Source organism: Arachis hypogaea, chromosome 1 (genome assembly GCF_003086295.3).
Source record: "Arachis hypogaea cultivar Tifrunner chromosome 1, arahy.Tifrunner.gnm2.J5K5, whole genome shotgun sequence".
In the NCBI taxonomy this organism is placed as follows: Eukaryota; Viridiplantae; Streptophyta; class Magnoliopsida; order Fabales; family Fabaceae; genus Arachis; species Arachis hypogaea.
Window position 1 is genome coordinate 95,484,933 of NC_092036.1, and position 22,105 is coordinate 95,507,037.

Genomic DNA, 22,105 nt, shown 5'->3' on the forward strand with positions numbered 1-22,105 from the left:
CTATATTGCTTGCCGGAGAGTGGAGAAAGGCGTGCCCTTGAAGTAGTTGTGGAACTTGGTCTTGAGGATGTCGCGGACATTATTGGAGTTGGAGGTGATGTTATCAAGGATGTGGAAGTGGATGCTTTTGGTGGGTGAAGTGCAGAGGAGGTAAATGTACCAGTCACAAAGATTTAGAAGAAAGTGTGTGGTTCATCACATATTGAGATAGGTGCGACACGTTTGACACGTGCCATGGCTTAATCATAGAACTAAAGAGGATGAAAAAAAAGATGGAAAAGAAGACTGTGAAGATGAAGAAGGAGAGTATGGATGTTAGAGTTATGTAAGATATGATAAAAATTGGAGAAGAACAATGTCGTTTTCGAATAAAGGGGTCAATGATCATTTTGTCCCTTGTTAGCGTTGTCGGGATCATTTTGTCCCATATTAGAGTTTTCAGGAACCATTTTGTCTTCCATTAGACTTAATGGAGCCAAAAACCTAAGTGACTATCGAAATTAATTGTTAGATATCAATCGAGTAATTAATTTTAATTGGAAACTAAAATATCTGGTTTAAAATTCTTTAAAGACAAAAATAGATATATACTCTTATGTTTTAAAAAAAAAAGACATCCAGATGTATTTAAAACATAATAAAAATATTTTATTTTAAAAAATTTCAGAAATCAATTTGAATATGAACTCTACTTTCCGCACTCAAATAAGCCATTTCAAACCACTTAATCAATAAAATTTCACTAGTATGGAAAATAGTTTTGGAGTCAATGAATATACCTCCAAATTATAGTATGTTCGCCCTAAGCTTAGCATATCCAATACTTGAATTCGACTTATAAATGCAAGCTTATGATAAATGTTTGGGTGACAATAAGAAACGGCATGTATAACACTGGGCACAAAAATAACGATACCAAAAAAGAAAAGGTATGATTAGTTGCTCATAATTTGGTGAGTAGTTGCTAGTGAAAACCTACAATTCTCATAATATACACTACAAAGTACAAACTAAAATAATGAAATTGACTAATATTGTGTTACATTTTCTATGGCACTACTCCACTCTTAGCCACAATACCAGATTACATGATATCATAAAAAAAGAAACAAAAAAAACATGTGGAACCCAACATATATATTAGAACAAACTAACTAGAAATCGATTCCTTGTGAATACAGCGAAACCATTTTAAAGTCTGAAAGAACTGTAGCCTCCAAGACCAGAAGAACCATAACCGCTGTAAGGTTGCGTGGACAACGAAGATGATGAGTATGATGTACTGCCCAATTGGGCGTAAGTAGACCTCAGATCGGCATCTAACCTGCTGTAAGCACTAGCGGCAGGCTCTTTGTGATTAGTTATCACTTCCTGTAAAATGCAGAGTAAAGCGTTTCTCTCAACAAAAGCAAATATAAACTGGAGGTGGAAAAACTAAGCAATATATACATACATAAAGAGAGGATATGAATCACAATCACAATCGTGCAAAACTTTTTATTCCCTTAATGATTACTTTTACGATTGTCCTGGTGACATGCATGTATATCTATCTATTGTATGAACTTACATCCAAGCAATAACTACATTTCCTGAACAAATATACAGTTAGTGCAACCCCATCAACCTGAGATAAATATTATCTAAGGATAGGTTTATTCAGGTCTGGTATACACTCAATAATGGTCATCTGTTTTGACTACTTAAGATGATGTCTACTTCCTAATGCTCTGCTTAGAGTGGTATTTATGAAAATGTGAAAAAAACAGTTTATCTGTCTTCTGCTCCTACCAAAATATACAGAATGAAAATGCCAAACTATGCTAAACTGATGAAACGTCTCAATCCCCTTTCTACTACTTCCTTTCAACATCTCAATCAAATTATCAAGTGAAATGGTTTATAACTTTTAACCCATACATGGAATGGGGATATAGACTAAATAGCAAGTGTCTAAATCATTCAAATAAGGGAAGCAATAATGGCTATAAAACTGAGCAGCTGGGCAATAAATTTGTTAAGATCATAAAGCCTATTTCTGCATTAATACTTGCTAACATATTCCTATCAAAATATACAGATATGCTTAGGCATTTTCATTATAATACACAATGGAACCAGATCAATGTAACTTTAACTTTCTTTTCATAGGCCCAGCTCTAGTACCTGAATCAGTTGTTGTGCCAACTGAACCTGAGATGAGGTGCCTTTTTTTTCCACAATAATTTCATCAGGCACTCTGCTCTCCTGCACCGTCAATATGGCTCCACTAGTACGGCGAATGTAATCAATATTAGTCCCTTGTATACCAATTATGTCCTCTGCATAGGACAGTGGTATTTGCATTGTTTGTATTACCTGATAAATGCAAACAATATGGGAGTAAGGTGAGAGTTATCATGATAATCAATGGCAAAATAAATGGGGAAATAAGACCAAGGTGCAAGCATATATGCTAGAATTGGAAAGGGGTTATCAATAAGCAAGTTATACAGGATAGGATTTGATGATTAGCCTCTAATTTAAGTAAAGCCTATGATCTTCTCTTGTATGGAGAATCCCTTATCCTCCATTTTCTTGTATTATTCTTCTCTCTGTCTTAATGATATTCTTTTTTTTTCTTTTGTAAAATAAATCTTATATACACTTTGTAAATTATTATCATAGATATATTTTGTCAACGGAGTTTCAATAGCAAATAGTACCCAAATAAAAATGTGTCACTAAAAAATGCTAACCGTAGTAACAATAGGAGCACCAGCAGCACGGCCCAGAGCTGAAGAACGAAGACCAGAAAGTGAAGAATCTTGCCCGTACAGTGACACTGAGGAGGAAGGGAGTAATGAATCCAATTGATTCTCACGCTCAACAAAGAGAGCATCCCTTTTTGTTGGAAGAGAAACATCAGCAACAATGGAAGGTTGGGAAGCACTATACAGCGATGGCTTGTCAGCCCAGGTATCCACCTGGTGGTCTTGGGAGATTGTTGCATTGTACTTGAACAAAACAAAGGATTCACATATCTTAGAGTAAGGTACAGCAATACCAGATAAGATAGCCTTCATGTAAATGAAATGGCAGTCCAACATGCAGAATATACACTGGAATCAGCTTTTAAGCCTAATAATACCTTTAGAAGATAAAAAACTTACAGTTTTCTCAAATAGGGGAAGAACAGTATGATCCACCAAAAATTTCCTCAGGTGCCCAACTACTGCTTCCAGTGCCTTAAGCACCTTCAAGACTTCTCCCTGCAGCTCTACAATCCTTTCATCGGCCGCAGCATAAAATGGCACCTCGTCTATCATGAAAATGATTTGGCATCAGAAACATTCCGATCTCTTAACCAAAAATGTATTTAAAAAAGAATGCTCATTTCGTTAGGTACATTAAAATGAGAACAGGAATCTAAACTTAAGTCAAATTGGACTCTGCACAAAAATTAGGCTCAAGAAAAGAGCATCGACCAACACAAATCTGATTGAACATAGAATTCAGCACACCTTAATAACCCAAAATCACTAGTTGCTGTTAAAATAGAGGGAAAATCATAGGTTCATTATGTAAAATTACATAAATGTGACAGGAAGCATACCTCCTGACAATACTCTAACAGAAGCAGCAGTGCTTTCCTGTATGGATTTGATTAACGAGCCCTGCTTTCCAATCAAATTGATGGCCTGTGTTGATGCTACCAATAAACGGATAGAACAAAAATTGCCCCCGGAAGCTCCCAATGTCATATTCTCGCCCTCAGTTTCAGATAATCCCGATATACGCTTAAAAATCCTAATTACAGCATCCATTGCAGGAGAGAATGCTGTCTCTGGATCTTCCTTCCCTGATATAAGTACCTACAGACATTTAATCCACATTCAGATTCAAAAGAATTCGATACAAATTAATAAAATATCCTCATGTACACATAAACATTTTGAGATGCCAACGGTGTGAAGTCGAGAATCATCTGCATTCTGTACGATATATAAACCAATTAAATTGGAGAGCTAATTCCCAACCTATACTGAAAGTTACTGTATCAAGACAAAAAATCATGTAGTATCACTGACTGTACAGGGATGAAGATAGAATCCGAAGTAACCTGCTTAAACAATGGAAATCCTGCAGGAACCTACTTCATACGGGTAGCCTTGAAATTTAATCCTATTAATACTGTTTCGATAGCTAAATTCATCAAAAGCTGATGAATTATGATAAAATTGAAGTTGAACGACGAAAGCAAACATGAAATCAAATTACAACATTAGTTATAACATACGACTTAATGAATAAAGGATAAGGTAGAGTAACGCATATCCAAAATTAATGAAACTGCATTTAACCAAGGAAAACAGTGATTAGCTTCAGAGGAAGGAGTATATAAAGTTAAATGCGTGTTTTTTTCTCTGAGCTGATCTATAAAGAGAAAACCTTTGAACGAACTGAGAAAAAGAATGATAAAGAAAACCCAATAAATATAGATGTGTATGGACTATGGAGAGAGAGACTCACGATTCGATCGGAAGTGCCGACAGCACCATCTAGAACGCGAATGCGAGCTCGAGTCTCTTCACATGTCTTCTTAATGAGCTCGCCCTTCCGCCCAATTATGCTGCCGACTTTGAGCACCGGCACGATGAGCCGGAACACGCAGTGGCCGGGCCAACCAGGCCATCTCTTCTCCGGCGGAGTGGTGGTGGTACTGCCGGTTGCGGCAGCTTCAGGTGCCGGAACCGCCTCGGATTCGGGTGCATCGGTTGAAGGGTTTGCGCTGCCTACGGCAGTGGATTCGGTGGCGGCTGCCGCTAAGGCGGTTGTAGTGGTGGTGGCGGTGGAGGGTTGTTCGGCGGCGGCGGCGGCATTTGCCGGTGCAAGTGGCTGGGAAACATTGTTGGAGGTGCCGTTCTGGATTGGTTCGACGGTAGCCATGGACGCGTGGAGCTTAGGTTCTGTGTCGCAAGTTGCAACCGAATTGAAGCGATTAAGGGTTTATAGTTTTAGTTAAAAGTTAGCGCTATTACTCTTAATCTTAACTACTATTCTTATTCTTTTCCAATTGGTAATTTGGAATTTGGGAATTTAGGTCTAGAAGACTACAAGGCCTTTTAATCTATCTTATTATTCAAGTAAAATTAAATGAAGTTCGCTAAACCTAGATATATACTTTCTCCATTTCTAATCATTTTGATATTCAAAAATATTAATTTTAATGTACTAATATTATAAAAATTTATATAATTATTTGTTGAACATGTAAATAGTTTTTTAAAGAGTAAATAGTCAAATTATTTTTTAAATTTTTTTTTAATCAAATTCGTCCAGTATTTATTTACAGAAATGGGACAATATATTTTGTATCTATTTTGACAGAAAAAATATAGAGACACTAACAAATGACATAACTTATTTTTTATTTATTTTTATTATTTTTGTTAATTTCTCATAATTATACTTTTTTATTTATATATTTTTTTATAAATTTTTAATGAAAAAAGATAGAATAAATTAGATTTTCATAATTTGTTATATTTTATTAGAATACAAAAACACTGAATTTATGAATTTCTGTCTTTTATGTCTTAGTGTTTTGTTGTTCTCAACTTTAAAAATTTTAAATTAGTCATATTAGTTCTTCTGTCATTTCCTTGATATGGTATCGAAATTGGGAGTCACTCAGATAAAGACGCCTAAAATGTCTTTTTTTTTAAATATATTTTTCGGTAATTAAAATTTAACATATATAATCGATTAAATCATATTATTTTTGTCAAAATTAAGCTAGACAAATTAATTTAACCGAAAAAATAGTAAATCAAATCTTGAACTGGTATAAATTAATATTATTTTTTAATAAAAAATGACTATAGTACCTTTATTATAGAGAATGATTAAAATACTCTTATTATTATTATTATTATTATTATTATTATTATTATTATTATTATTATTATTATTATTATTATTATTATTATTATTATTATTATTATTATTATTATTATTATTATATTAATTTTAAAAATTCTAAATCCTAACTCTACGATCGAAAAATAAAGGACTAAAATTTATGATTATCAAAATTAATATATATAATAGAAGTATTTTAGGCATTTTCTATAATAGCGTATTGTGGTTATTTTCTATAAAAAATAATATTAATTTAGACCAGTTCAAGATTTGATTCACCATTTTTCGGTCAAATCAATTTATCTAGTTTAATTTTGATAAAAATAACATGATTTAATTGATTATATGTGTTAAATTTTAATTATTAAAAAATATCTTTATAAAAAGACGTTTTCAGCGTATTTATTTGAGTAGCTCCCATCAAAATTTGCTAATGTGACATGTTAAATGACACCACAACGCACACCTAAAAATTTTAATTGATTATTAATATAATAAGTTTACGAACATCAGCTGTTAGCAATTAAAAAAATAGAAAGACTAATATAAATATATAACTAATTTAAAATATTTAAATAACAAATTTAATTAAAAAATTGAACTAATTTAAAAATAAATAATTTTTAAAAATTAATTTAACTATTTATTTATTTTTTAAATAACAAATTCAATAATTTTATGATATGATAATATACCATTAAATATTCGTGTAAAAATATTTTATATTATAAGTCGATAAAAATTAAATTCTTAATAAAATATTGGAAACTAAACCAATAAACAAAGTAATCATAATACTATATTGAGTTATTAACTTTCTTTCTTTTCTTTTCTTTTTTTCGTTCATGCTATGTCTTTTTTTTCATATCAATAAATATTTGTTTTAGCTGTAAAAGCCCAATACCAAGCTGCTCAGAAGACCCAAGTCCGAAAATGAAGGCCCAACCCAAAACGGATAATCAGTGTTAGGTTCGGATCTAAAAGACGTATCCAAGTTGCTCTCACTTTCAGCGTGGAGTTTGGAAAGCTCAACTCAAATTCTGGCTCCATACTCTCACAATTTCACCGTCTTAGCTCTTAAATCTGCAGTTGAGACTTAATGCAAGTGGTAAAATTTTGTACCTCTTAATAGGCTACATTTGGATTTAAAACTTGGCATAAGTCAAGTTATGAAATTCTTAAATGTTGGTTGTATGTGTAGGGTAGATGTGATTGTCGTGGTATAATGTTTAGGATTGAGAGTTGTCTAATTTATCGTAAAAAAAATTTTTTAACTCTTAAGCTTATATAATATTGAATAAATTGTCAAATTATTTTTTGAAAGATCACTTATTTTTTAAATTGGTCATGGAAAGATTTTTTAATCAAATTTATTTTTAAAGATTTTAAATTAGTCATGTTAGTCCTTCCGTCACTTTCACTGCTAATTCACAACACACACTTAGTAGTCCTAATTGATTATTAATATGAGTAATTTATAAAATTAGATTAAATCAATTTGAAATTAAAAGATTTCAACATCTCAAGTTCTTTTTTAATTAGATTTTAATTTAGTCACCAAAAAAATTAGATTTTAATTTTATCTAATTTTATAAATTTATTATATTAATAACCAATTAAAAATTTAAAAAATGTGTTGTATAGTGTTACTTAACGTTTCATATTAGTAAACTTTAATATCATTAATAAAAAATGTCAAAATAATTAATATGACTAATTTAAAATTTTTAAAAAATAAATTTAATTAAAAAATTAAATTAATTTAAAAACAAAATATCTTTTAAAAATTAATTTATCCTTTACTCTTACAATATTGGGTGGATGTTCAAGTTCGCGGTTATTAATATTGTCATTTCTATATTCTCTGGGGTGCCCGGAATTTTTATTATTATTAAAAGAAGACAAAAATAGATGCACTTCCATATTCACCGCTATAGTGCAGTGTCCAAACTCCAAATTGCTTCCTGTTACCCTCCAACAACAATTTTCTATTTTTGGAAAAAGAAAGGGAAAAGAATTAAAGAAATGTATATCCAATAGTATAACTTCAACTTCAATACAAGGTTAAGCGAAAGGGCGGTATAACGGTAGTGTACATAACGAAAAATGTTAGACAACTAATAAAATTTAGAGTAATAGGAATAATAAATATCTAAGCTTATCGAACTCTTGTTCTTTTGAATATAGAGTTTTAATATCATGTCATGATACCATTTATCCTAAAAATTTCAACTGATAAAAAAAATAATATTAATAGTTATATCTCTAATACTCTCTAAATTTCTATTGTACACATTGTATAAATATTCTATTAACTCCCTATATTTTTTTTAAAATCTATTTATTATTATTTTTAGTTATCCAACCTGAAAAAGTGTTACCCAATCTAAAGAAAATATGAAGATTATTTACCGTGACTATTATTATAGACGTTTAACCTGAGAGATAAAGTGGGAGGGTGTGTCCATGCTTATAGCTTAGGCAGGATGGAATATATGGTCCCAAAATTATGTGTTATTTTGTAAGCATCTGTGTTTGTTGATCAACTTGTTTGCTGTGTTAGAATTCAGATAGTGACACCCCTGCTACCCACTACACCATTGCTCACTCATGTATATGTAAACCTTCTATGCTCAATTTTAAATTTCAAATTATCTTACCTTATACTTTCTTATTTCGGTATATTATATATTTGTTGCCGCAAGTCCCACCCAAGTTTAGGCATACATTTTTTTTTTTAATCTGCATCATAATTATATTCATTATACCTGTGCATATTTTCAATATTCCGAGTGACATGCATTCGAAGTATCTCGAGTCTTGAACCTCTTTTTATTATTTAAACTGATACTATATATCTCATGTCTCTATAATAATTTATTATATATTATTAATTTTACAATTAAAGTATGACATGTTAATTTTTTATTGTAATTGAATTTAAATATTTTTTTTAAATTAAAAAATTCTCTGCTCCTCTCTCTTTTTTTTATCTCTCTCGTTTCTTCACTCATTTCATCTCTTTTATATATTATTATTAATGATTAATTACAAATTTGACAATTAAAATATACAACATGACATTTTCTAATTATATTCAAATTAAATTAAAATCAAAATTAAAATATTAAAACTAAAATATAGCTATACTATATATTCTATTTATATATTACTAACTAATTTTAATAACTAAAATGCGTCACACAACATTTTTTTACTAAAATCTAGAGAAAATATTTTTCTCTAAAATTAGTAAACTTTTTTTTATGTACTCTTATTTATTTATTTTTTATTTTTTCATTTTATATATAATTTATAATTTATATTAGTAATTTGACAAATTAAAATGTATCACTAAATACTTTTTTAGTAATTTGATAAAGTAATTTATATTTTATGACTTTTCTCTAAAAGTAGTTTAATATTATAAATTTTTGTGTCATAATCTATAATTTTGAGATTAATATAATTTTAAAAAATTTATATTCTCGTATTAATAAACACTAGTTTCTAAACTAATTATGTCATTTTTTTTCGTGAATTTAAACTGCTTAGTCCAAAATAACTATATATGCACACAGAAAAAAATTAGCAAAAATCAATAGTGATCCGTAATCCCAAATTTGTAAGAATTTACTATAATTTAATACGTGGAATGGGTATGAAATTTATGTTAGTACGTGGATTGTAGTGAGATTATGATTATGATGTATTATTGTATGTTATTGAAAAATAGCATTAATGTAAAGATAATTGCACTAAGTGAATATAAAATCGTCAAGTCCACAATGGCGGAGATTGCGTCTTAGCTGTGGCAAATGCAATCATATCCACTCGTTGAAAAGCTTATATGATGATGAAGTTGAAGATAATATTAAGATAACATGAAGATCTCAACTAAATTCATATGGAGACTATGGTCACATGTTTTGATTTAATTTCTACCTTATATTAATCGTACGCACCTCTATCATTCATTTATCCAACTTCAATGGCTCTAGGGATTCCACGTCACCCTCTTTTTGTGATAAGGTACTACCAAATATCAACTACTATATATTGAAAAAATTTTAAGTATACCAAAAATTCAATATTTTAATCGTTATAACCGTTGATTTTAATTAATATATATTATATATATTTTTTATAATTTAAATCAACATAATACATTTACAATTCTTCCTATAAATATATCATCATTCTATCTGTCACATGAGTGGCTACTTAATTAATTACTTCAAATAATTTCATTTGGAGGGTTTCTATATGCAGTTATTCAACTATATATATATAAAATATAATAATATGATTAAGGAATAAAATGCAATATTTTATCAATTGGAATGACCTGAAAATTTCTCTTTTTAAATCAAAATTTAACACTTAATTAAAGTTATAATTAGGATCGGTAGTATTAATTATTTTATTATGGTAAAAATGAAAAAAACGTAATTATATTATTATTTTTAGAAAAAGGAAACAGAAAGTAAAAAATATAATTCTGGATACAATCAAGGCTCTTTCAATTTTTACTGGTATCGGAGATAGCGATAAAAATATAAAATAGACAAATATCTCTTCAAGAATGTTTTAACTTCATCTTATTGGAAGATACAATATGATATTTTCCCAAATATCTTAATTGGGAAAAGGACATTCAGCTCTGAAATACAAACAAAAAATCACCGGACTCATTCCTTTCAACAAATATAATAGTATTTAGTACTACTATCTATTCACATGAAAAATCCATCAACTATTATATATAAAATAGTGTAATTATGGTTGTTCATATTTTTTTTAAGATTTATTTGAAAAATTTAAAAATAATTTTTTTTATTTTTTTATTTGTAAAAATATTAGTATTAATATTTAGTACAACTTTTAAAATTAAATTATAATTTTTTAAGAATCTATTTAAATATTTATGAAAAAATTAAAAAATATTTTTTATTATATTTTTTAAAAATAAATATTTTTAAAATTAAAAAATTAAATATAAAATAATTTATTCATAATTATTTTTAATATAAATATTTATTGTTTAAACTATTTTTTCAAAAAAAATTTAATTACTAAACCTTAATCCATAATCTATACCATTTTGTTTAAGCTATTTAAATTTATTTATGAGAATTCTCCATAGAAATATAATATTCCCTTATTTGTTTTAATTAAGTTTTAAAACATCATTCTCGAAAGAATAAGAAAAAAGGGAAATTATAATGGGAACCAAAAAATTTACAAAGAAAATATTATTTTTAAACTCAATGAAAAATAGGAAATTTCACAAAAAAAAATATATAATTCCATCCCACCAGATGGGCACAATAATAATGGAAAATAAATACCCCTATCCCACCCGATAATTTTATTGATGGAGCCATCTTATTCTTAGCTTATTCATATGGAATTAAGGTCGGTGATGTGTCACTGGTTTTTTTAGTTCATTATTTTACGGAATTTAAATTTAGTGAACATATAAAATAAAAGTAAATCAACTACATGAATACCTTAAGCATATACTGAATTACTTGGTTCTACTTTTACATAACATTTTTTTATTTATGAAATATAAAACTAGGTGTCCTATTTAAAGAATTTAGTGAAAAGTCTAATTTTCCCTTACAATAAATACACTATAAATTAACAGTATGGACAATGTAATTTATTGAAGGAGATTTAAACATATAACGGTTAGTTTATTAAGAATGAATTAAAATTGATTTATTAAGAGAAGGAACATGAAAATGCAAATTGGGAATAAAAACATAAGTAGCAACAAGAGTGATAATGCGGAAAATAGAGGATAATAGGTGAGAAAAGATTGTTAATAAGGAAGTAAATGAACAAAATAAGGGAAACGTAGTATGATTGAGTGCCACAGATGTAATGGGGAAGACACCAAAAAGGTTGGAATCATTGATAAAAATCCAAAAATCCAAAAACCCACCTCTTCCCTTCATACACGTGAACAACTCAAGAACCGCTAAAGCATATGCCATGTAAGCCCCAGAAAATCTAAACCATCCAATCACACTGCTCCATGTCATCAGATAAGGAGCCTTTCCCATAACATTGTCTTTTGCAGGTATGGGGTACAAATAATAATCCTTTGCCTACTTCCTTTCCTGGCTCCTCTATCCTTAACATTTTAATTACTCAATTACCAAATTACCCAAACATAAGATAATAACATTATATAATTTTTTTTTATATTTTCTTATCATTTTTAATAAAATATTTTGTTTTAAGTACGTGCTAATATTCTTAGCAAGATTTTTGAAAGGTCAATATTTAAACTATACTTCAAGATTTGCGTTACCGAATATAAAAGTTTAAATTATAATTTATCTAAAATTCGAATGAGAGTAAAATAATTAAATTTTATTAAAAAATTATATATTTTTTGATAATTTTAAGTGGAATATTTTGTTTAGAATACATGTTAGTGTTAGCAAGACTGTGGAAAGTTAGTATTCATAATATATATTAGTAATTTGTAATAATGCTTGATGTATCTTATTTGAGCTTTTTTTTTAATAGATATTTTGTTTTGTTTTGGAAGAAAATTAATACATATACAAATTATTGGATACAAAACGGCTACTAATTTAAATTAATGATTTTGATTAGCAAGGCTGGCTCAGGTGCATAAAATTTATTTTCAAAATTATAATTATTTAATGAATTTAGTTAATATGTGTTTTTAAAACAAATAATAAATTTATCATTAATAAAAAAAATTAAATATTTTTATTTAATAAATATAAAATAAATTATACTTTTAATAAAAAAACTTTTTGTTTTGTAACTGTAAACACATGTACTCTTAGAGTACATGATAAATTCACATTTATTTAATTCATTGATTTCATTCAATTATTAACTTTGTTCACTTGGCATATCCATAGATACTTATTGAAAGATGAAAAAGCATGAAAGTAGTGAGAATATAGAAGGGTTGAAGGATATAATAGTAAAAGAACAGTGTAAAATAATTGGAGGAAAGAAGGGGTAAAAGTAGAAGAGAGGAGAGTGGTCCCTACTGAGAAGTAGGAATAGCAGAGAAACCGAGCATTGTCTCTTCCTCCGTTGCTACTCATCTCCATAACTCCATTCTTCTTTCTTCCTCACTCTACATCGTGCCACTTGCCTATATGTATAGACACCCCAACGGGTCTTTTCTTTCCTCTTTTTCTTAACCCCTTCAATTCCTCTCTCAAATTAAATACTTCTCTACTTTTCCGGAATCGGTCAACTTTTTCTTTTCTTTCTCTCAATCCAACACACCAATCCTCGTTCTTACTCTTTCTGGGGGGTTTTACTTTACTTTACTTTACCAATCCAGTCCCTTAGATATTTTCTTGCCGGAATTGTTTTTTAATCCTTCAACTCCGGAGACTCTCTTTGGCCTTTTCTTCCATTTGTTTTATTTTAAGTTCTTGTACTTTCTGGGTTTAGGGTTTTGTACTTTTTGTTCCATCAACCATGTTTAGCTGCTAGCTCTTAATTTCTAAAATTGAGAAAGAATTAATAGAATGTCATCATCGTGTTTAAGTGGAGCTGGCGGAAGAACCTATGGCTTCGAATTCGAATTCGTTAAGTCAACATCTTCATCAATCACCAGAACTTCACACACTTCATCATCACCGTCTTCAACAATCTCCGAATCCAGCAACAGCCAGCTGGCAATCTCCACGCGTAAGCCCAGAACCGCTCGCAAGCGACCCAATCAAACCTACAACGAAGCCGCGGCGCTTCTCTCCACCGCATACCCCAACCTCTTCTCATCCAACACCCTCAAAAGCTTCGCCAAACCATCGCCGCAATACAGTAACGGTAATATTTCCAATACGGCGTCGTTTTTGGACGACTCGTCGGACCTGTTGTTGCCGTTCAGGGTGTTCGATACGTCGTCGTTTCTGCTCCACCAGTACAAGCCGTCGTGCTTCGCGGTGGAGCCTAAGGTGGTGAGTGTGCAGCACGAGAAGCCATGCCAGAGCCCAGGGGAGATAAGCTCCAGGGTGAATTCCTTGGAATTGGAGGACCATAACAATAACCATTGCTGCGCCGGAGAAGACGATTTCGATGCCGAATCGATGCTCGACGAGGAAATCGAGGAGGGAATTGATAGCATCATGGGGAGCGGGGTAGAATTGGAATCGTCCTCCATTGATGGAGCTTCTTCGGATAATAATCCGTGGAGTTGTTTTGGCGGGAAACTGGATTTCCGGCTAGGGTTGCGGAGGGCCGGAGTGAGGGCTCTCCGAAGCGCCGACGACGGCAATTGGTGGAATTTCCCGGCGGTTGATATCCTTCAGATATCGCCTAAGGCCGTAAACAAGCCTGCGCCGCAACAACCGGTGGCTGCGGCAGCTGAAAAGGCGAAGAAGAAGAAGAAGAAGGTGGAGAAACCGAGCGTTGAGGTGAAGAATAAGAGCGATGAATTTCCGAAGCTGAATAATATTCATGCCGCTGTTCCGAAATTGAATTCCGGATTGATGTTGAAATTGAATTACGACGGTGTCAGGGATAGTTGGTCCGACAGGGGCTCGCCGTTCGGCGACGACGGCTCAGCCTCCGACTTGCCGGGAAGTGACGTCACCGTACGTCTCTAATCATATTTTTTTTATTTATTACTGTTGGCACCTTAATTCCTTAAACCCCTCAAAGTTTTTCCTTTGTTTATTTTTAATTGTCTTTTTCCTTATGTTAAATTGACTTCTATTTTTTGTTGCATTAGATTAACTTATTTCAAAAATTTAGACATACTTTATAATTTATAGTAATTCATAATTATACAAGTTACAAAGTTTGGACTTTGGAGTTCACTATTTGGTCGGCATTTTAATCACGTGGAGCGTTAGAATCACACCTTTTCACTCTTCAACAATAAAAAGTATTTCATACTTTCATGCATATCATGCTCCCTTCTTATTTAATTTACTTCCCAAAGTTCTATGCTTTTGAAAACATTCCCTAAACTAATATTTAATTAATTGTTTCCAACTTTCCCTTCGTTGGTTGGCCTACAAAAGGTTTTTGTTTTTCCTTACAAGATCTCATTTTCTTATTATTTATTGTAGCCTTTTCCAAATAAGTGGTGGTACCATTCCGAACACGTTCGTTTATTATGAGGAGGAAATATTTATGTTAAATATTTAATTGAAAATAGAAAATACATTGTGGAAGAGATGTCACGGTTGAAGGGTGTATGAGTGTGTATTATGATGCCGAAGCACGTAATAATTACAGCTTGTAACGGTTTTGAATTGTTTTGGACTTTGGTGCAGGCACGATTGTCACAAATCGATTTGTTATGGGAGAATGGGGGAATGAGAGAGGCTAGCGTGCTTCGCTACAAAGAAAAGCGGCGTACACGCCTCTTCTCGAAGAAGATCAGGTACCAAGTCAGGAAGGTCAACGCAGATCGACGGCCCAGAATGCAGGTACGACCCAGCTGAGTTCAGGACATTCCAGCAAAAATTATATATATGTTTTAGCAGTATTTTATGTGTCACAAAAGGGGAAAACAAAATCTCCTTCATGATTTTGAGATAGTGATAACAATTTGGTAATGAGGTGCGTCACAGATCGAGAGTATTTCTTTTTTGTTATGGAGAGTGGACCCTAGCATAGCGTGCTTGCTCACTTTCGTCCAACTTTTTGAGGATCTATCTTATTCAAATTATTTGCTATGTTTAGGATTTTCATTTTCATATGCATTCTTATTTTCAATCAATTAATAAGTCCTAAAATATGTTACGGACTTGCTCATTCTCTATCTATAAAGCTATTCTCGAGATTCTTTAATTTTATAGAGGGCAAAAAAAGAAGGAAATAATGTTAAATCTACGTTACCATGTCACATGAGTCGTACGTAAATCCCTATAAGGGTTCCGATATTTTCAATTTTAGTGTTGTGTCCGACAGTTAAGCAACGAAGTATTGTTTAATAACTTAAAAATAATTAAGGGGAGGTTTGACTAAAACAAACATTTGTAAGTTTAAAAGGAAAAAAAAAACACATAAAATTGAATTATGGCTTCCTCATTGTGTTAAGACTTGAGGTAACAGGTGTACCTTGTTTGTGATGTGGCAGGGACGATTTGTTAGGAGGGCGATTTCTAGCTCAAATGCGCACAGTTGAACATGCTTATTTGTGACCTTCCTTTTAAAAATAAAGTTTTAATTCTTGTAACCTTTTCTTTAAAAAATTCCTCTTCACTTTTTGCGGTATTCTTCCTTCCTTTACTGAAAGAACCAAAGTGGTAAAAGAGGCATCCTAAGACTAGGATAAAGCAATGAAGAACTCACAAAAACAAAACACCAACAACAATAATAATTGGCTACAACTCGATAAGCTAAGAACTAATCTGTTGCAGTTTTGAATTCTATTTAAGAGTTTACTATTAGTCAATAAATTACTGTTATACAAGACAAAATTCAAATTAAACGAATAAGTAAACTGACTACTCAACCAACTCAAGTTGGTTAATTGGCTAAGATTCTATAACAGTTAACAGTTTGACTTGCTTCACACTATGGGCCTCTAGATTCTCTTTGGTTTCTACTATGTTCCAATGTATGTGCTACTTATTTAGTATGAGGATTCTTTGATTAAACCAAATGTCCATAATTGCTGCTTTCATGTTTGTTTGGCATTTTTAGCGATTTCGATTATGTAATTCTGGTGCTACTGATTCCTATTACTTGAGCTTGAGTGGTTGGAAATTTGGTCCTCAGGTCTGAAAAGTGAATGGTGTGACTTGTTTCCAGGAAAAAAAAATTCTTTAAACGGTCGGAGGAGATAGTAGCAAGCCTAGAAGAGCTGGTTAAAGTACCGTTTTCCTTAATATATTTTTATATTGGTTGATGATGGGAGTTAAACTTGTACAGTAGTTATTTAATATTTATAAGGACATACTTATGCATATCATACAACACAAATGGATCGGCTATTCGATACTGTCTTAAACTCTACAGCTTAGATATCTCATGACTTGTCTAGATGATGCGAAGCCGGAACAACAACAGTTGCCTGAGCATAACGAAATCGAAGATGGGCTTGTGTCTGCCTCATCAAAGGAATCCTCGTTAACTACTAACTCTCAGCTTGGCAAAAATCCATAAATACAAGAATCATCCGACTAAAGTCCTCACACTGATTTGAATCAATCGTGTTATGTTCATGCGTTCATACAAATTGTGCATATGGATCCATTAGTATAAATGTTTCAACCTGAAATATTTGTTGTTTCGAATTGTGGTATATACCTTGAATCTATTCAGTTATGTAAATAGAGTACTAATATTGGATTGATGCCATAAAAACGCAAACAAATAAATCATGTCAAGGAAGGTATGGCAAAGTCAATAAAATTGCAAATAAATTTTATGACGATACATGTTGCGAAAGTTAATAAAAAAAGATTAATTGTTAGTTGATTAAGTTAGTTTTTATTATTATTATTATTAAGGATAAAACGTAAAACTAGCAAGCCACATGAAATGTGAAGCTGAGTGGAGAGATAATATTCAATTAAAGAAATGTCGTTCGAGATTACCATCACAGTTTAGTGTATTATGTAATGCATGAACACAATAATGCTATTCGTAAGTCGAGCAACTCGGATTGCTTTCAATTCTATTTGTATATATTATCTTTTACGTATAAATTAAGCAAAACAAGATGATACACTCACGATACATGGATTTGTTCACCTTTTGACCAATAGTGAAGCTTGTTTCCCAAAATGTTTTATTGTCTTTATTTATTATTTTTTTTCCTAACACAGTTTTGCTACTGGCTAGAGAGTAAAGAAAAATATTCGCCGTCATCTTATATCGTACAAAAGACATCATATTATTTGTCAAGAGAAGAGTAAAATGTTAGGGGATTAGATCAACATTTTTAGTAAATAAAAAATATTAAATAGTGTTGATTCAAATACAAGAAAAAAGAAAATGTTGGAAGTAATGTTATCATTTATATACAAGGATATCATGTCCATGTAATGCAGCTATGAAATCAAAGAATGAAGACAAGAGTAACGTTACTCGAAGAGTCGAAGCATATGAATTTCAGTTATACACTTATACTGAATAACTTAAAATAACATTCATACATGAGATTTAGTTTTAATGAGTGCACTTGGTTGGTATATTTGGTAGGTGCTGACATTCTTCTTCCTTGAGCATAGCCACTTGTCTAAGGTTTCTGACTAGATCCTTCACTATGAAGCTGCATTTGTGACCCATCTGTAGAACAATGGAATAATTGTGAATGTGAGTAATGAAGAGAAGAGCATATAGAATTGTGGTTCGGTTACGTACGTGAGCAATAATGGTGATGTCAAGAGTGTTTCCAAATGGAAAGACGTTACTGCTGGAAATGGAAAGATGGAGGAGTTGAAGTTGGGAGAGTATTTGGATGAGAACGCCGTATTGAGTGGCACAGTGAATTTTGATGAGCACTTGCTTCCCCAACACAGTACAAGGTCCATAGAGAGGACATGTTACCACTTACGGCCGAAAACAAAGCCCATACATATATAGGAGTCATAGTCGAAGACATGCTTTCTGTCCAAAAAAAAAGGCATGCTTAATGCTTTTGATGGATAACATTAATATACCATCTCATTTGATCAAACATGTTGAGCGTTTATGGTTTATAAGACCCAACATACAACCAAATCATATAGTTACGGAGAACCTTAAACTAGAAAGTTATTGAATCATCTATAGAACAAGAAAGCAGGAGCAGTGGAGGAAAAGTGGAGGAGCAGGAGCAAGAGGGAAAGGTGATTAAGATTAAGAGACGTGTGTGCGCGCGTAAGTTTGAATATTAGGTGTAGCCTTGTCCACAAGCTGGCGTTCCAGCACTGCCGTTTCATCACTGCCAATCCTAATTCCAATTCCAATTCCAATCCCCAACGAGGAGCCTTCATCATTCTTCACCTCTGTCTTCAACTTCTCCTCTGAAAACCCTAGGATCGAGGAAACCCGCGGCCTCATGCATCTCTTCCCCGACCAAGATCCCCTTTCTACCTTCCCTTTTGGATGCAAACCCTTCGTCTGCGTCATCGGTGTCCCCAATCACATGACCTACGCGACTTCTGCCAGTTCTGTGGTACCTTCCTTCACCACATCCTTTAGATGCGCATTGTCAGGTACTACCCTACCTCCTTCCCCCGTCTGTTCTTCCCTTCACTACTCTCTTACTTTCTTTCCTTCTTGCTTCAGAATGGATGGAACGGAAGATCAGTACAGCGTTTTGATCCGCTTCAATGATCAAGGCTCCACCGACAGCTTGTTCAAGCATTACAATGGCCGCCATTTCTCCTCTCTGGAGGTCCTTCTCCATTCTCTTTTCTCCATTAGCTGCCTCTCTCACTGCCTTGTACTTGTTCTTCTTATTTCAATTGTAGGTTGAGGTTTGCCGTGTTCTTTTCACGTTGGATGTGCAGTACACTGGTTCCGTTGAACATGCCCAACCATCCAATGCTACCTCCACTGAACAGCCCACATGTCCAGTTTGCCTTGGTACAACATCCCCTTTAGATATGCATTGCCCACTCTCACTATTATATTATCCATCACCATCTATGACTCTAACCGTATTTTGTGTTGTCTGCAGAGTCGTTAGATCAAGACACCAGTGGAATTCTCACTACTATATGTAATCATTCCTTTCATTGTTCGTGCATATCAAAATGGGCTGATTCTTCTTGTCCTGTAAGTCCCTCTAGAGCCAATTTTTTTCTGTGCATCACATTCATTAACATGTACATAGCGTACACTTGACTTTCCTGTTTGAACTATTTTGCGTGCTTGCCAGGTTGGGTGTTTGAATTCATTGTTCTTTTCAGACTTTTCATTAATTTAGCTAGCATGTCTAAATAAGTTTAATGTAGTGCTAGTTATTGAATCTCTGTACTTGTCTGCTTAGTAATTTCCCACTATTTTATTCAGGTGTACCGCTATTGCCAACAGCAAGCAGAAAAATCCATATGTTCTGTTTGTCGGAACACTGAGAACCTTTGGATATGTATTATATGCGGGTTTGTTGGTTGTGGAAGGTGAGAGAATTTCTCTTCAACCCTTATTTTTTATACTGCTTCTATCCTGAATGTATCTCAGCCATATGTATCTTATTCCTGAGACAATGGTGTCTCAGATATAAAGCAGGACATGCCATCATGCACTCAAAAGAGACACAACATTGCTATGCCCTAGATGTGGAAACCAAACGTGTGTGGGATTTTGTGGGAGACAACTACGTTCATAGACTTATTCAGTCCAAAACCGATGGGAAGTTGGTTGAGCTGAACACTCACTGTGTTCATGCAGAGAATGGCTGTGGAAGTTGCAGCTGTGAAGATAATTCTATGAGCGAGGCGTTACTTAATAGTAAAGTTGAAGCTGTAATGTTGCAAAACTAGTCAAATAGTTTTTTCTGAAATCTTGGCTTCTGTATGTTTAATTTTATTTTTTACATTTGCAGATTGTCAATGAGTACAATGAGTTGCTTGCTACTCAACTTGAAAACCAAAAATCTGTAAGTGGATTCTAGTAGTCATTTACAGTGAATCGGCTGAGGCTGCATCATGTCCAACATCCTCGTTTTGCTCACTTTTCTATGTGTTTATTGAAGTATTTTGAGTTGTTGTTGCAAGAGGTAAAAGAAGAAACTGAGAGAAAAATCTCTAAAGCTGTTCAAAAGGCTGTCAGTCTTAAACAGCAGAAGATTCAGGCCAAGATTAACAGATGTAACAAAGAGAAGAAATTTCTGAAGGAGGTAATAAGTTGTAATCCATTGTTAAGAATTTCTTATGAAAAATTCCCATTCCATAATCACAAGACCTCATTAATATATCATAAGGACAGGAAATTGTATTACAAATGTTTATATGTGTTTTGTGTCTATCGCTTAATAAGAATCTTGTTAAAAATGAGGATGCTTGGAAAGCAAAGTTGCTTGAGATTGAGGAGAGGTATTCTTTTTCATCTTTTATATCTTTCTTATGGGTGATGTGTTCTTCATAAAATAGTTACTCTTTATGTGCTACTTATTTAGTATGAGGATTCTTTGATTAAACCAAATGTCCATAATTACTGCTTTCATGTTTGTTTGAAAATTTTAGTGATTTTGATTATGTAATTCTGGTGTTAATGATTCCTATTACTTGAGCTTTAGTGGTTGGAAATTTGGTCCAAAGGTCTGAAAAGTGAATGGTGTGACTTGTTTCTAGGAAAAAAAATTCTTTAAACGGTCAGAGGAGAGAGTAGCAAGCTTGGAAGAGCTGGTTAAAGTACCGTTTTCCTTAATATATTTGTATATTGGTTGATGGTGGGAGTTAAACTTGTACAGTAGTTATTTAATATTTATAAGGACGTACTTATGCATATCATACAACACAAATGGATCGGCTATTTGATACTGTCTTAAACTCTGCAGCTAAGATATCTTATGACTTGTCTAGATGATGCGAAGCCAGAAGAACAACAGTTGCCTGAGCATAACGAAATAAAAGATGGGCTTTTGTCTGCCTCATCAAAGGAATCCTCGTCAACTACTAACTCTCAGCTTGGCAAAAATCCATAAATACAAGAATCATCTGACTAAAGTCCTCACACTGATTTGAATCAATCGTGTTATGTTCATGCGTTCATACAAATTGTGCAAATGGATCCATTAGTATAGATGTTTCAATTTGAAATGTTTGTTGTTTCGAACTGTGGTGTGTACCTTGAATCTATTCAGTTATGTAAATAGAGTACTAATATTGGATTGATGCCATAAAAATGCAAACAAATAAATCATGTCAATGAAGGTATGGCAAAGTCAATAAAATTGTAGATAAATTTTATGACGATACATATTGCACAAGTTGATAAAAAAAGATTAATTGTTAGTTGATTAAGTTAGTTATTATTATTATTATTATTATTATTATTATTATTATTATTATTATTATTATTATTATTATTATTATTATTAAGGATAAAATGTAAAACTAGCAAGCCACATGAAATGCGAAGCTGAGTGGAGAGATAATATTCAATTGAAGAAATGTTGTTCGAGATTACCATCACAGTTTAGTGTATTATGTAATGCATGAACACAATAATGCTATTCGTAAGTCGAGCAACTCGGATCGCTTTCAATTCTATTTGTATATATTATCTTTTACGT

At 32.2% G+C, this 22,105-nt stretch overlaps 3 protein-coding genes across 4 annotated transcripts; 2 read left to right on the top strand and 1 right to left on the bottom strand.

Moving 5' to 3' along the window:
• Nucleotides 1–907: 907 nt before the first annotated feature.
• LOC112697517 (RNA-binding KH domain-containing protein PEPPER) lies at nt 908–5,128 on the bottom strand. The gene is made up of 6 exons (XM_025750731.3): nt 4,513–5,128; nt 3,596–3,854; nt 3,153–3,301; nt 2,739–2,996; nt 2,167–2,358; nt 908–1,371 (listed from the first exon to the last, which is right to left on the bottom strand). The coding sequence occupies exons 1-6, from the start codon at nt 4,927–4,929 to the stop codon at nt 1,192–1,194; spliced, it is 1,455 nt and encodes a 484-aa protein (XP_025606516.1). The 5' UTR covers nt 4,930–5,128; the 3' UTR covers nt 908–1,191.
• A 7,715-nt stretch (nt 5,129–12,843) lies between these two features.
• Nucleotides 12,844–17,100, top strand: LOC112697523 (protein CHLOROPLAST IMPORT APPARATUS 2). Of its 2 annotated transcripts, none has more exons than XM_025750740.3 (3): nt 12,844–14,513; nt 15,201–15,356; nt 16,010–17,100. In XM_025750740.3, exons 1-3 carry the CDS (start codon nt 13,446–13,448, stop codon nt 16,055–16,057), a joined length of 1,272 nt encoding a protein of 423 aa, XP_025606525.1. In that variant the 5' UTR covers nt 12,844–13,445; the 3' UTR covers nt 16,058–17,100. The 2 variants fall into 2 exon arrangements, with proteins under 2 accessions (XP_025606525.1, XP_025606534.1); XM_025750749.3 differs by having other exon boundaries at nt 12,968–14,513; nt 16,687–17,100.
• Nucleotides 17,101–18,434: 1,334 nt separating this feature from the next.
• On the top strand, nt 18,435–21,787 carry LOC112750252 (BRAP2 RING ZnF UBP domain-containing protein 2-like). The gene is made up of 9 exons (XM_072199898.1): nt 18,435–19,079; nt 19,153–19,261; nt 19,338–19,452; nt 19,547–19,644; nt 19,882–19,988; nt 20,087–20,333; nt 20,414–20,467; nt 20,564–20,707; nt 21,368–21,787. Exons 1-9 carry the CDS (start codon nt 19,066–19,068, stop codon nt 21,512–21,514), a joined length of 1,035 nt encoding a protein of 344 aa, XP_072055999.1. The 5' UTR covers nt 18,435–19,065; the 3' UTR covers nt 21,515–21,787.
• Nucleotides 21,788–22,105: the final 318 nt, after the last annotated feature.